General features: G+C 39.8%; 4 protein-coding genes across 6 annotated transcripts in view; all 4 read right to left on the bottom strand.

The window, feature by feature from the left end:
* The window catches only part of LOC146483453 (glycine receptor subunit alphaZ1-like), a 178,975-nt gene that overhangs the window by 148,892 nt on the left and 16,186 nt on the right, over nt 1-13,897 (bottom strand). The window lies entirely within an intron of this gene.
* LOC146483455 (BTB/POZ domain-containing protein 6-like) overlaps nt 1-13,897 on the bottom strand; it is a 59,895-nt gene that overhangs the window by 40,591 nt on the left and 5,407 nt on the right. Inside the window, exons 2-3 of one of the 3 annotated variants that reach the window (XM_085105627.1) lie at nt 12,564-13,122; nt 11,491-11,896 (exon numbers count right to left, since the gene is read on the bottom strand). The exons of 1 other annotated variant lie outside the window; for it this stretch is intronic. The gene's annotated coding sequence lies outside the window, so the exon portion shown is untranslated. Of the gene's footprint in view, nt 1-11,490; nt 11,897-12,563; nt 13,123-13,897 lie in introns of those variants that run through there. One more of the 3 variants, XM_085105626.1, reaches the window with a different exon arrangement.
* LOC146483457 (BTB/POZ domain-containing protein 6-like) lies at nt 21-2,118 on the bottom strand. Its single transcript, XM_085105631.1, has one exon. The coding sequence runs from the start codon at nt 1,494-1,496 to the stop codon at nt 516-518; it is 981 nt and encodes a 326-aa protein (XP_084961757.1). The 5' UTR covers nt 1,497-2,118; the 3' UTR covers nt 21-515.
* Nucleotides 11,491-13,897, bottom strand: part of LOC146483454 (BTB/POZ domain-containing protein 6-like) — a 13,308-nt gene continuing 10,901 nt past the window's right edge. Inside the window, exons 3-4 of the mRNA XM_085105630.1 lie at nt 12,564-13,122; nt 11,491-11,893 (exon numbers count right to left, since the gene is read on the bottom strand). The gene's annotated coding sequence lies outside the window, so the exon portion shown is untranslated. The remainder of the gene's footprint in view (nt 11,894-12,563; nt 13,123-13,897) is intronic.

Below are 13,897 nucleotides of genomic sequence, written 5' to 3'. Positions count from 1 at the left end.
ACAGGTTTGACTGTGCAGGTGTCTCCTAGAGAATAGGAGACATTTGCATCCCTGCTGTTGCTGTGTTAGCACTTCTGAGAAAGGAAATTTATAAATGGTAAATTTATGATAATTAAAGAACTAACTTTAATCTTACTAACATTTGTGTCTGCAGAACCAGTATAATACTCTTGTTAAAGAATCACAACATTTAAGTTTTTTTCCATATATTTCACCAGTGTCAGTGTCTATTGTTTTAGTTATAAACAAATGACTTTGATTCAATGACAAATCGCCATAAATGATGAACTATTAGATTTCTAAATAAAGGTTCCAAGCAAACCTTGTAAAACTGCACTACACACTTGTAATATGCTGTGAGACTCTTTCATGCTCCCTCATCCGTCAGATAATCTTGGCTGTGATTGGAATTATTCAGAATAAAAACCATGCAAGATTAGACAGGGGAAAAAGTGGAAAGCTGGTTACTTACCAGGGTATTTTCGAAAGTAAAAACTAAATCTTCTTATTTACTATCATACCAGTGAAAACAGAAATTCTGAAAACTGCCCGCATTGAACCATGCTGTGAAATCCTGAAGAAGTGTAGCTGTTAAAGGAAAACAGCGCCCCAGAATGCTTTATGAGAGATAGACCATCCTCTCCATAACAAGAAGGTGGACCACTTATTTTAGCCTCAAATCTGACATAACCAGAATTTGCCTTTAAAACAATCGGCCGCTCAAAAACAATATCAAAGCCTTGATAATCTCCTATTTCACTCTGCACAAGCTTAGATACAAATCTACCTCCCTTAGTTGCGACCACAAACCCATTGCTGTCCTTTACCTTTAACTCCACTGAATATACGTCGTCAGCGTTTCCAAAAAGACGCACTGCATGCACCTTTACATCCTTGTTTGTTTTTAGACCGATACGGTTGGAAACACCGGAGGAATAATCCCACCGACGATCAGTTGATACTGACCTAAACCTACAAATTACATTCAACGACAGCCCAGTTCTCTTTGCCGAAGAAAATCCTGTTACACTTTTAAGAGCAGAATTGAAATGTTTTACCAGGTCGTATGATTCTTTCTTTGTTAGTATATCAGAGTCGAAAACAACATCGACAAACTCCGTTTGCTCCATTAAAGGAAAACGAATTCCCTTCACGATTCGTTCTCCAAGGATTCTTCTTTTCACGGATCCTTCTGCTTCGAGGCCTTGTTTTCTACATTCGTTTACAGCCCAGCAATCGACTGCTTTGAATAATTCCACTTCCTTGATGTTCAGTGAATCTTTCTTTACTAATTCTTCGAGTATTGACCTTTCTATTGTCACAAAACCATCTGATTTCACAGCTTCTTCCGTTTCCTTCTCGATCACTTTCCAGCAGTGATCCAACAAACCTTTTTCTTCGTATTTCTGAGCGTCTGGCAACACGTGAAACACGTTTGACGCGTCCAAGTTTTCTTGCAGGTAGGCGGAGCATTTGTCGGCCAAAGAAGGTAGCATCTATTTTTTCGCCAAATACATCAGCTGCATCACATTGTCCGGTGTCAAATTCGCTTCATCGCTGTATATGAAACGAAACAACTCCAACAGACTCTCGTACTCGCAATCACAGATGGCGACATCATCTTTCGTCTCCGCCAGTTCACCGTAAAACATGGCATAAAACACTGGACTGCTGATAGCCAACACAAACTTGTGTGCTGGAATCATCTTGCTTTCTCTTCCGCCATGGGAGTCTCGAACGACGAACTTTATATCGCTTAACAGTTCTTGGTTGAAAATGGTCAAGCATCTTTCTCTTATAGTACTCCTAGCTGTTGATTGCCAAAACTGTTCTCTGACTGTATTGAGAGACATTTGCAGTTAAAGTTGTTACTCGTTTTCTTAGCTTTTTTCGCAGGCGCTTTCGTTATCAAGTCTGTAAGCAGGGCGTAACATGTCGATAATTTCGAAAGTCCATAAAAATTGATCGCTCAGGCATATTAAGGCATGGCCAAAAACCCAATTTGCATAAAATCAAAAAACAATCATAACATTTTGTAGATTGAACAAAGAAACGTCAAACTTGGCAGTCAGATAAAACCTGATGACCTTAACTGATTCTTTCTTTAAAGTGTGGAACATTTTGTTGGTCGCGTGATTATTCCTCGCGAAGCGAGGGCCGAAGGCCCGAGCGTAGCGAGGTTAATAAATTTGTCGGGCCGAGCCGGCCCGAGCGGAGCTAAGCCGCGCGAATTCGAGCGAAAAATATATTTATATGTTTATATCTTTGAAGGTGTCCGCACTTGAATGACGTCAGACTGTCTGGCGTCGTCTGAAAAAAATTTGCATACATCGGAAAAAATACAGTGCGTGCATGATCAAATTTCAACTGCAATGTTCATCAATATTCACTGGATACAGAACTATCTCTCCAGAATCTTTTCCCTTTCTTTTAGAAATCTTTTTCTGTGAAAGATTGCATTGAAGAAATTACACGTTTTTTGGCCGCGGTAAAATAATTTTCCGTGGGAAATTAAAATTCATCGAACACGACAGCGCTGCACGCCCGTTGTACATTTCATCGCGTCAGAAATAGATTTTTAACCGCAAACTAGCCTGTGGAACTACGAAAAGACCATGCTCATCAAAATAGTTGCTATGTTCAGAAACCTTTTAATCTCCTCATTTTATGCTACAACACGAAAGAGGGCTTTCCACCCAGCCCCAGCTTCGCGAGGTTTTGCGAGTCACGTATTTCTAGTTAAATAATGATTAACGTCTAGAATCTTTTAAAGTAAAACAAGGTATATAAAACAAACTATAATCAAACCTTTTCGGGTGTCATACTATTACACTATGAAAGTTCGGTATTAATTATCCTTGTATGGTGGTACCCGTCATTCCTATTAGAATTTATGAAGTCATTTTTAATGTCACGTGACCTATTTCCCTTAATTGCAGGACTACTATTTAATGTGGAGACGCAAACAAGGCTAATTCATTTCAAGCCCTTGACATGTAGACGTATGACACCAAAGGAGATTTAATTCCTTTTTCATTAAATACACCCCATTTTATTTGGCTTTGAAGTTCTTTAACAATCAATGATCATTTACAGGTCACGTGACCAAAATGCTCATCACTTTGAAGCAAAAATCAGTTAAGGTCTTCAAGTTTTATATAACTACCATAATTGACATTTTTTTGTTTAATGTACGAAATGTTATGATTGTTTTCTGTTTTTTATGCAAATCAGGCTTTTGGCCATGCCTTAAGGACGGTGCCTACTAATTCCTCGCGAAGCGAGGGCCGAAGGCCCGAGCGTAGCGAGGTTAATAAATTTGTCGGGCCGAGCCGGCCCGAGCGGAGCTTAGCCGCGCGAATTCGAGCGAAAAATATATTTTTATGTTTATATCTTTGAAGGTGTCCGCACTTGAATGACGTCAGACTGTCTGGCGTCGTCTGAAAAAAATTTGCATACATCGGAAAAAATACAGTGCGTGCATGATCAAATTTCAACTGCAATGTTCATCAATATTCACTGGATACAGAACTATCTCTCCAGAATCTTTTCCCTTTCTTTTAGAAATCTTTTTCTGTGAAAGATTGCATTGAAGAAATTACACGTTTTTTGGCCGCGGTAAAATAATTTTCCGTGGGAAATTAAAATTCATCGAACACGACAGCGCTGCACGCCCGTTGTACATTTCATCGCGTCAGAAATAGATTTTTAACCGCAAACTAGCCTGTGGAACTACGAAAAGACCATGCTCATCAAAATAGTTGCTATGTTCAGAAACCTTTTAATCTCCTCATTTTATGCTACAACACGAAAGAGGGCTTTCCACCCAGCCCCAGCTTCGCGAGGTTTTGCGAGTCACGTATTTCTAGTACCGAAGTATTTTTGCGCGGTTTAAGACTATGCGGGGATAGCAGATCTTAGCAAGGACTATTGAAATCCAAAAAGAAAATTGGGGGCAACCACGCATTTTTTAGAGATAAATAAGCAACAATTCTTCTAAAAAGCAGTAAAAAACAAAGCAATGTATGGCGTTTTTTCGAAATTGAAGCTTTATTATCTCTGAAAATGTATGGTTATCCCCAGTTTTCTTTTTCGAGCCCGAAAGCACTTGCTAAGTTCTGCTTTCTCCCCATAGTTTTAAACCGCGCAAAATATCCCTGTAATAGTAGGCACCATCCATAGGACTGAACCGAGTATCTCAAGATGCGTAGAACGTATGCGCTGTAACAAAAGTAGGCACCGTCCTTAATATGCCTGAGCAGTATTGTTCGAATTTGATACTAACCAATTGACAAATATCGGAAAGCGATAAAAATCGATCACAAGATTTTCTTGTGATTAACTATTTTGATCGGCTGTAATCGACAAGTATCAAAATATGAAAGAGACGTATGGCGGGAGATAAGACTGCATTCGTACGCGGACTAACGAAGGGCAAGGCGATCCACTGTATTAAAAGCTCAAACAAACATTAGGAGCAGCAAAAGCAGCAAGTTACTCTGTTGTTTAAGCAAGCTGAGCCATCTGATCTGAATAATTATCGACTTATTTCAGTCTTTTCCGTTAGGCTAAAGTGCTTGAAAGGATTGTTTTTGACCAGTTGTATAACTTTTTGGCCGATGAAGATATCATTTCTAATCATCAATCGGGTTTTCGCTCGTTGCACTCAACTATAACTGCCCTTCTGGAAGCTACGGATAATTGGGCCTTTAATATTGATCGTGGTAATGTTAATGCTGTGGTTTTCCTCGATTTAAAAAAGGCATTCGACACCGTTGACCATGATATCCTTTTATCTAAAATGAGCCTTAAAGGAATACAAGGACCCATGTACCTTTACATCCTTGTTTGCTTTTACATCGATACAGTGGGAGACACCGCAAGAATAATTAAACAAAAGACCATGTATTGCTGACTTAAACCTATATATTACATTTAACACGGTCCCAGTTTTTTTTGCCGAAGAAAATCCCGTTACATTTTTCACGACAGAATTAAAAAATTTCACCAGATCGTATGATTCTTTCTTTGTAAGTATATCAGAGTCGAGAACAACATCAGCAAACTCCGTTTGCTCCATTAAAGGAAAACGAATTCCCTTCACGATCCGTTCTCCAAGGATCCTTCTTTTCACGGATCCTTTTGCTTCGAGGCCTTGTTTTCTACATTCGTTTACAGCCCAGCAATCGACTGCTTTTAATAATTCCACTTTCTCTTGACGCTCAATGAATCTATCTCAACTAACTGTTCAAGTATTGACCTTTCGATTGTGATGAAACCATCTGATTTCACAGCTTCCTCCGTTTCCCTCTCGATCACTTTCCAGCAGTGATCCAACAGATCTTTCTCTTCGTATTTCTTTGCGTCTGGCAACACGTGAAACACGTTTGATGCGTTCAAATTCTCTTGGAGGTAGGCGGAGCATTTGTCGGCCAAAGAAGGTAGCATGTATTTTTTCGCCAAATACATCAACTGCATCACATTGTCCGGGGTCAAGTTCGCCTCATCGCTGTATATGAAACGAAACAACTCCAACAGACTTTCATATTCGCAATCAGAGATGTTGACATAATCTTTCTTCTCCGCTAGTTGACCGTAAAACATGGCAAAAAACACTGGACTGCTGATCGCCAACACAAACTTGTGAGCTGGAATTGTCTTGCTTTCACTTCCGCCATGGGAGTCTCGAATGCATTTCTTGCTTGAAAATGTTCGAGCATCTTTCTCTGATAGTACTCCTTGCTGTAGATTGCCAAAAATATTCTCTGAAGGTATCGACACACATGTTCGGTTACAGCTTTATACTCGTTCTATTAGCTTTTTTTGTAGGCCCAACTTTCCTGTTATTGGGTAAACAGTCCTAAACAGAATTAGAGACAGAAAAAAGTCACACTACTGTGTCACGCATAGATTGATATATCGCAGGCTCAAATTAGTTACCAGCTCCGCGTCCGGCCCAGAAAAGGACTCATAAAAAAATAAAGCCCTTGAGACTTCTTAGAAACAACTCCTCTGCAAAATCATTCTATTACAGCATCATCCACTCATTTCAAAACGTGCTTTGGGGCCAAAGGCTACCCCCACAATCTCATTGAAAAAATACCCTCTGATTTTCACTGAACGGAAGTCCGCTTTACAAAAAAACAATTAAGTGCGAAACAAAATTCTTTCCTTTGTCACAACTTACCACCCGGCGTTGCCTAATCTCAAAAACATCTTGTGGAGGAAATTACTTTTAATGCAAAACCATTTCTTCGAGAAATATTCAAAGACCTAATCTTGTTTCATACCAAAATAAAAAAAACAGTCAAAAAAAAAGCAAAACTAATAGCGGGAAGTCACTTTTCACACCACCATACCACGAGTCCTGTCTGGCCTGTCAACACTTGATTTAATAATAACATTTATTGGAAAATTTTTCAATTCATCTTCGGTGAAAAAATGAAGTGCGATCCCGTACATACTAGACTATTCATAGTCCCCCTATTTTCCGTGGGCTTCTCGAGACTGGTACGCTTCGATGGAGTTGTCGCCATCTTGGTTTGTAAAAGTAAGCGCGATCTGGGAAGACTGTCTAAACTACCGAGGGGAGCGGGAGTGGGGTTTCCCGCCGCCTCCCAACTCCGCTCCCCGCAACTCGATCGAAGCATACCAGTCTCGAGAATCCCACGGAAAAATAGGCGACTGTGAACAGTCTACGTACATACGTTCTTGATTCTTGCACACAAAACGCACACAACCTTATACATTATGCATGATGCAATTCAACGGCGTGCGCTTCCATGACTCGTGGCCGCCATTTTGTTTAAAAGTTTTGGGTGACGTCATCGGACGGTATTATAACGATCGGAATTCAGACGTCTCTCTCTAACGCGCCCCCTGTGAGTTAGAGAGAGGAGACCACGGAGACGGCTGACTTTTTAGACTAAATAAGTAGGTAGACAAGTAGATATAAAAATAGATGAGTAGAAATGTGAGTCTATCTATTTACAAAAATCACAGTTGCAGTCACGTGAGGACAACAATGGCATTCTATGTAACTTTCGCCTAAATTCAGGAAGAGAGTCTGCTGTTCTAATGTTGTCTGGTAAATTGTTCCACTGTTTAGCGGCCTGATAGGAGTAAGAGTGGATCATGTACGATGACTTCGGTCTAGGAAGGACAAGCTTAGAATAGCCCCGGAGCCCGTATTCACTGCTTCGTAGGGTGAACATTTCTTGAATATAATTTGGTGCCTGACCATGAGTGCCTTTGTATACGAGGAGAAGGGCCTGCTCAACGCGGCGATGTTCCAGGTTCTTGATACAGGCGATTTTCAATAGACCTTCGTATAAAGTCTGGAAGCCGAGTTTGGTACTCGACCTATCAGAATGTATAAAATCTGAATCTTGATGAGTGTGACTGGCATGTGAAGTTTAAAAATACCAGCGCAAAAGTGTACATGAAATGGGGGACATTTCCGGGAAAGTATCGGTTTGCACCACGTATTTTAACCGATGTTATAAAAAACACTACTTAGGCGTTTATTTGATGTTTCCACGTGACTAGCGCATGTGAAAGTTTTAGGGAAAAGCAATGAAGTGTGGTACAGCTGTGAAGAATGCTTGTGCAACAGCTAAGACTACGAACATTTGCTTGCAACCGGTAAATGTAGTAAAAACGTTATTAAATAAAGAGACAGAATAAGCTGATTGTGTCATTCAGCTTTAATGCAGTTGCACACAGGTTTGACTGAAGAGAGTAAAACCTTGCCTTAAAAGGCTACACCTTGGTTGATTACAGTCAGGGCTGTTTAACAAATTAAACAAGCATGCAGTGTCCACGATAATTTACCATAATTTGAACAGATCAGCTTATTAACTGTGCTTAAGCCTATGTACATTTGCATACCTGCTGAAGCTGTTCTAGCCTGCGAACTCAGACGTATTTCCGGTTGTCGCTTCTGCGGTGAGTAGCGACAGTCGGAAATACGTCTGCGTTCGCAGGCTATAGCTGTGCTAGCACCTCTGAGAAAAAAAATAAATGGTAAATATATAAAATTAAAGAACTAACTTAAATCTATGTCATAAGACACAGTATGATACTTTTGTTTAGGAATTAAAACACTGTCGTTTAAGATTTTTCCATTTTCACCACGTAACAAACATCAGTGTCTATTGTTTCAGTTTTAAAGAAATGACTTTGGCCCGGTTCAGACGCCGAACTTTTCATGAGCCGAACCTCATGGCCGGAAATCCGAGAGAGCATGGCCGCCGAGCATGCGCAGTGACGCTAAGTACAGTCTTAGATTACAAACGCGAAATCAAAGCCATAACAAAGAAAACAGTGAGATTTTGAGTAACCTTGATTTATTCTTCCAGGGTCCAAAAATCTTAAAACGAAGTTTACATCTAGTTCTACACGAGAAGTCGCGTTGTTTATATCTTCGCAGTGGTTAAACCGGTTCCCAAGTCCAATCTTTTTTAGGGCAAAAATGCTTGAAATCCGCCATATGTCTTCTCTATTACCTAGCAGAGTTCGCAAATATGCGGCAAGGTCCACAGGTCTATGGAGGTTTTGGTGTCTCTCCAAAAATCTGCTTGCTTTGTTTACACTTGGAACTTCAAATTCAGCGCAAAATTGAAGGCAATTCACGATATTTAACCGATTCTCAAAGTCGATGAAGAAAGACGAAAAATATTCGTTAAGTCCAGCGCCATTACCGCCTGAAATCGCCGAAGAAATCGATGATTTGTACCGCTTTTCAAGACGAAAGATCGCCCGCCATCTTCGAATTATAAAGCTTATATGACAGGAGGGAGTGATAAACTTAGGCCTGGGCGCCAATGTAGATATTGGCGTTGAAAAAATTCAAGGTGTCCGGCCATCGTGACGTCACACGAACGCCAGCCCGGGAATTTCAAAGAGACACATTTTTTTAGAAGCCGTTTGTTTACCTAAAGCCCAATATTTCAAGTAGTCCATAACAACACTATGAAAGAACTCAAGCTATGCTACATGCTATTCAATGTAAAGTATTCTGAATGCCATGCTGTCCAAAAAACTTGAAATTAAAGGAGAAAAATGCCCAAATGCTGCGATCGATCGATCAGCCGTCAACATCAAATTGTAGCAGGTTGCGACCTTTCATGAAGTGTATCTCACGAACCCAAAAATGTATAGCATAGAGACAAAAACATAAGCTTAACTGGTATGACATCTTCCTAATTTCAGAAAAATTAAATCATGTAACAATTTTATAAAAATGATCAGTGGCTTTAAACACCGTTCTTTGGAGGTTAATTGCGTGACAGCCGCTAAAACTAGCGAGAAAAACATCAACTAATGCGAAAGAAAAGCTCCCGTTGTAAACCGGTTAGGACCATTAAGTCGAATACTACTGGCCTAATTCATATCTTAAGTAGATAATTGTATGATTGTAGTTTAAACCACATAAAAATGCCAAAAAATGGTATATCAATAATCGGCGAGCAAAATGAACTGACGCGGAATTTCACGCGAGCTTCGAGCTTCCCTCTAAAAAAAACATACAAACAATTAACAATTTATGGAAACTATCGACTTTACAGAAGGAAGTAAAAATTATTCGAAGATTCGGAGCCGACATTCAGGATCAATATTGTAGCCTGGTAAGTGATCTGACCAATTTATTTTGTAATGTTAGCTTACATATAAACAGAACTAGCCGCAGTATGTGTCCTCGTTCAAGTCAACATGATCGGATTGAAACGCGAATTCTTTGAAAGACCAAAAACATTTCTTACAAAGGGCTTTTCGAACTAACATTGAGAAAGAGATGAAGTTCATATTTTCCAGGAACCGTTGGCATACGGGCACGGTTTGATAGAAATATTGCGATAAAATAGCGAGGAAAGTCCGAAATGGTTGTTTCCTCAGGCGTCCGCATAATTCATCCACTTATTATTGATCTTTTTGTAGCAGCTTACTGATTTGTTTGACTACAATAAGCTCATTGAAGACAGATATGGATACACTAAGAAATGTTCCAGCACTGTCCAGCCTTCTCAAAACCGGCCGGCTGCCGGCTCAACGAGCCGCCTCCTCTGGAGGTTCGACCGTCTCTATCCAGACGGAAAATATATTATTTTTGTTTTGTTACTGACAAGTAAGAAAAAAGCGGAAAGAACGCCCAAAAAGAAACTCCCCGAAAATAATTTGATGGTTAAAAAAATGTTTGTTCAGCGTGCATACCGTATTCACTTCCCGCTATTTTAAACACAAACGTCATTCTGATCTTTCTTCAATCACGAAAGCGGAAATATTCATCGCTTTTATCGGAGTAGTAGAAAAAAAAACCCGTCACTTTCACGTCAATCAAGCATTTGACCGGATACCCCCAGACCCCCCTACAGGCTCACGCCCTACGGGCACTCGCATGAGTGCCTTCGGCACCCCAAACCGCCTCCAACTTCAGAATAACCTGCTCTTAAAAATCTTTTTGAGAAGGCTGACTGTCCTAAACTTGGATTTAATTCTTTCTACATGCTTTTGTCAAAAAATGCATCTCCTCATCAACACACTATGTGCATCGTTCATAAGTGATTTAATGATGTTCATTTGGTATTCCCCAGGCAATTCTGCAATGTTATCTTTATTTATTTACCGAGTAGGTCTGTCACTCAATACTGAGCATTTCAGACTGCTCTACAAAAAATAATAAATAAATAAATAAAATAGAAATAAACACAGCAACGAAATCAATAGAAAGAAACATAGGCTGGTCAATCAACTGAAGAGACTACCTGTGCCAAATAGTAATGATGTCAAGGCTGGTATTCTGATAAACCAATTCATCACTGGTGGTTGGAACTAAACAACCATCAAACATTTCTCGTGTACACTGGTTATAAAGCTCCTTACAAATCTTCACATTGTCCTTGTACCTGGCCATGCTTTGAACACATTCAGAATTTTTACACTTTCTGTATGAACATTGTTAATGCACTTACAAATAATCAAAATCCCAACTCGTTAACTGTAAAGAAAACAAGCACTGAGAAGGAAATGGAAAAAACTCATCAAACTAAACAAGATAAAGAAAAATCATATACTGAAAGGTCAGAAAGTGTTGCTAAGGACAGAAAAGTTCTGCCAGCAAAAGGCACTTGTCTTTAGGATACAGTCAAAGGTATTTCATTATTTTCATAGTTGTTTATGTTTATTATTATAAGTGCTTTTGATATGTACTGTAACATGCAAATTTTACTGAACAGACTAAATTTTTCACAACAGATATTGAGAGGGAGGGGCCTGGGTGAACAACAACAAGTGCTATGACTAATGAAGGAATATGGTCTTCATAACACAATATTTTAATTTTTATAAATAATAGCACTCTACGATTCAGCCTACAACATTTTACTGGAAATTGTGTTCTTGTTTGATACTAGGCCCCTTCCCTCAAGAGGGGGGGGGGGGGTGGGGTAGGATCTGCTCTTGACAGGTATTAATAATGTAAAACAGACACGGTGAGCTTTTGTCCATTTTTATTTCTAAAATAACCATTTAATTATAAATATCATGACCCACCCCCTCTGTCTGGCTAAATATTGCATGGCCCACTCCCTTTTTGATGTAGCTACCTTGCACCTGCACCAGTCCTAACTTTTAAAAATGCCCAAGCAGCAAGACGTTCGTGACATTATTGACATAACATAATTTGAGCATTCCTTGTGACCATAGTTGATATACTGGATGACGATACAGAGGCTGGTAAAAAAATGTGTCAAGAAGCAGTGCCTGCCAGTAGACTCTCCTCTGCTGTACACATGCCACAAAGATGATGTTAGTGCCTCAGAAAAGTTTCATGTACTCCCTGTGAGTGCAACAGGAGACTTGGTTATCATTGCTTTTCTCTTCACTTGAATCAATACTACTAGGAAAGAAAATAGAAACAAGATTACAACTGTATTTACTGTTGTTTTAAAAGTTACTTTTACTTGCTAGACAGTGGTTGGCAGTAAGTGTTCAGTGGTCAAGAATTTAGTTTTTAAGGGGTAACTATTAATAAAACAGCTTAAATTATGTGAAGAAACTTAGGTCTCAACTCCTGGAAAATGAAAAAGTATTCTTAACTAACTCAACAGCTACAGTACTACAACAAAAAAGAGCATGAAACAAAACACTGGTTACTTGAAGCGCAAAAGCGAACAATTAGAGGACACAGTTTCTTCAAAGAGATAAAAGTGTCTTTTAACTGGGGTCTTTACTTGGGTAGGTAAATGTAGAAGTAAAGGAAATCTTTTAGCACCGCACTGATTAATTCAAACTAACTTAACTGCAAACTGACTCGACGAATTCCACTGATCATTTTAATCGTTTATTCTTCGACATTATTAACACACTGGATATTTTGCTAGAATTATAAGCTACTCTGGAGTCGAGTGTCAAGTTGACTGATACTATCTATGTCGAAAAAAACCCAATTTCTCCGGGCGAACAAACAAATCTTTCTGGCACAATTTTTCACACAGGGGGACAAGCCGAAACGCTTCGGAAAGCCTTTCCGCAGGATTTTAAAATAACAATAAATATTCACTCACCTCTCCAGCAACAGAACAAGATTTTAAGTCTCCTTAACCAAATGACAAGCCATTTTCACGCTTATATAATCAAGAAAAATAAGCTTTAAGTAGTGACACAGTCAGCGACCCGGCCGCCATTTTCGAGAATTCTTCGCATTTACACGCGCGCTTTGCCGTGACGTCACGATGGCCCGAGCCGCGCTCACGAGTTTATCACTCCCTCCTGTTATATGAGCTAGTAAGTGTTATGGGAATATACCGCTGTCTGAGACAGATTGTAGCTTCAGATTTTCTCGTTTCTCCCTCTCAATGACCTCTCAATCGGTTGTTTGTGAATGTCGCGTGACAACTAGCGTGACAGGCACATTTAGGCATTGCGCAACCCTTCACTTGTGGAAAACCTGGCTTTTACTGAATAGAAATCGCCTTTAAGGTTAAAATGTCTCCTTTAGAGTTTAATTTCATGCTTTAAATGTCATTTTCCCTCTTTTCCTGCGAAATTCGTAAGGGAAAAGAAATAGGATGCGAGCCCGCACTACATGCGCTGACTGTCGCGGATTTCTGCCCATGCTAATACCTCGAATTTTCACAGCGGTCAAATGAGTGCGCATGCTTAAGCCACGCGCGTTTGATTTGGGCGCGCGTGGGAATGGGTTGCATCATTTCCATAGAAACAAGCAGGCGGCAAGATGGCGGCAGATTTAAATTTTGCGGTATTTGTTTTCATTTCGCGGTAATAAGGCGGAAACAAAACAGCTAAGGTTTTTTCTTTAAACACAGCCCTGCAAGGAACGTCTCTTTTATATATCTTTTTCAACAAAAAAACCATCTCTGCAACAATAGTGAATTTTCCTGTCGAAGTTACGCGTTCGTAGCGAAACATGAAGACTTGTGTTTTTATCGTGGTAGTTGTTGTCGTCGGCCTCTCTCGTGCAAAATTTCCGGGTGAAAAAACCTGTTGCCTGAGCAGTAAAACTCCAGAGAAGAACGTTTGTAAAGGCAGAATGATTGGACTTAGTACTGAAATGGCTCGAGTGGCGGAGGTTGACCGTGGACATTTTGTGTGTGTTTCACTGGCACCAATTAAGAACAAGAAACATCTGTTCGTGCCCATTTATACCCACTCATTCGGCAACCTTGAGTAGTACCCCCATACCTGAGAGACTATACAGAGTTTTCGACGAAGAAGGAAGAAAAAAAAAACATCCTATCGTCCAGGTACAAGGTGGCGCACCAGTTGCTTCTCCTCTAAGGAGGAATTTCAAACACCAAAGAAGAAGAAAAGGGTGGGTGGTAACAATTCGATAATTTATCTCACAACATTTTGTCGTTCCTGTTGTCTTATGACAAAA

The sequence above is a fragment of the Pavona decussata genome, unplaced genomic scaffold (assembly GCF_977016875.1).
Source record: "Pavona decussata unplaced genomic scaffold, jaPavDecu1.1 SCAFFOLD_38, whole genome shotgun sequence".
Taxonomy (NCBI): Eukaryota; Metazoa; Cnidaria; class Anthozoa; order Scleractinia; family Agariciidae; genus Pavona; species Pavona decussata.
Note: the sequence above shows the minus strand (reverse complement) of the source record. Positions and strands in the feature narration are given on the sequence as shown.

Coding starts and splice junctions, on each gene's coding strand:
- LOC146483457 (XM_085105631.1), bottom strand. CDS start 1,496: ATGCTACCTTCTTTGGCCGACAAATGCTCCGCCTACCTGCAAGAAAAC.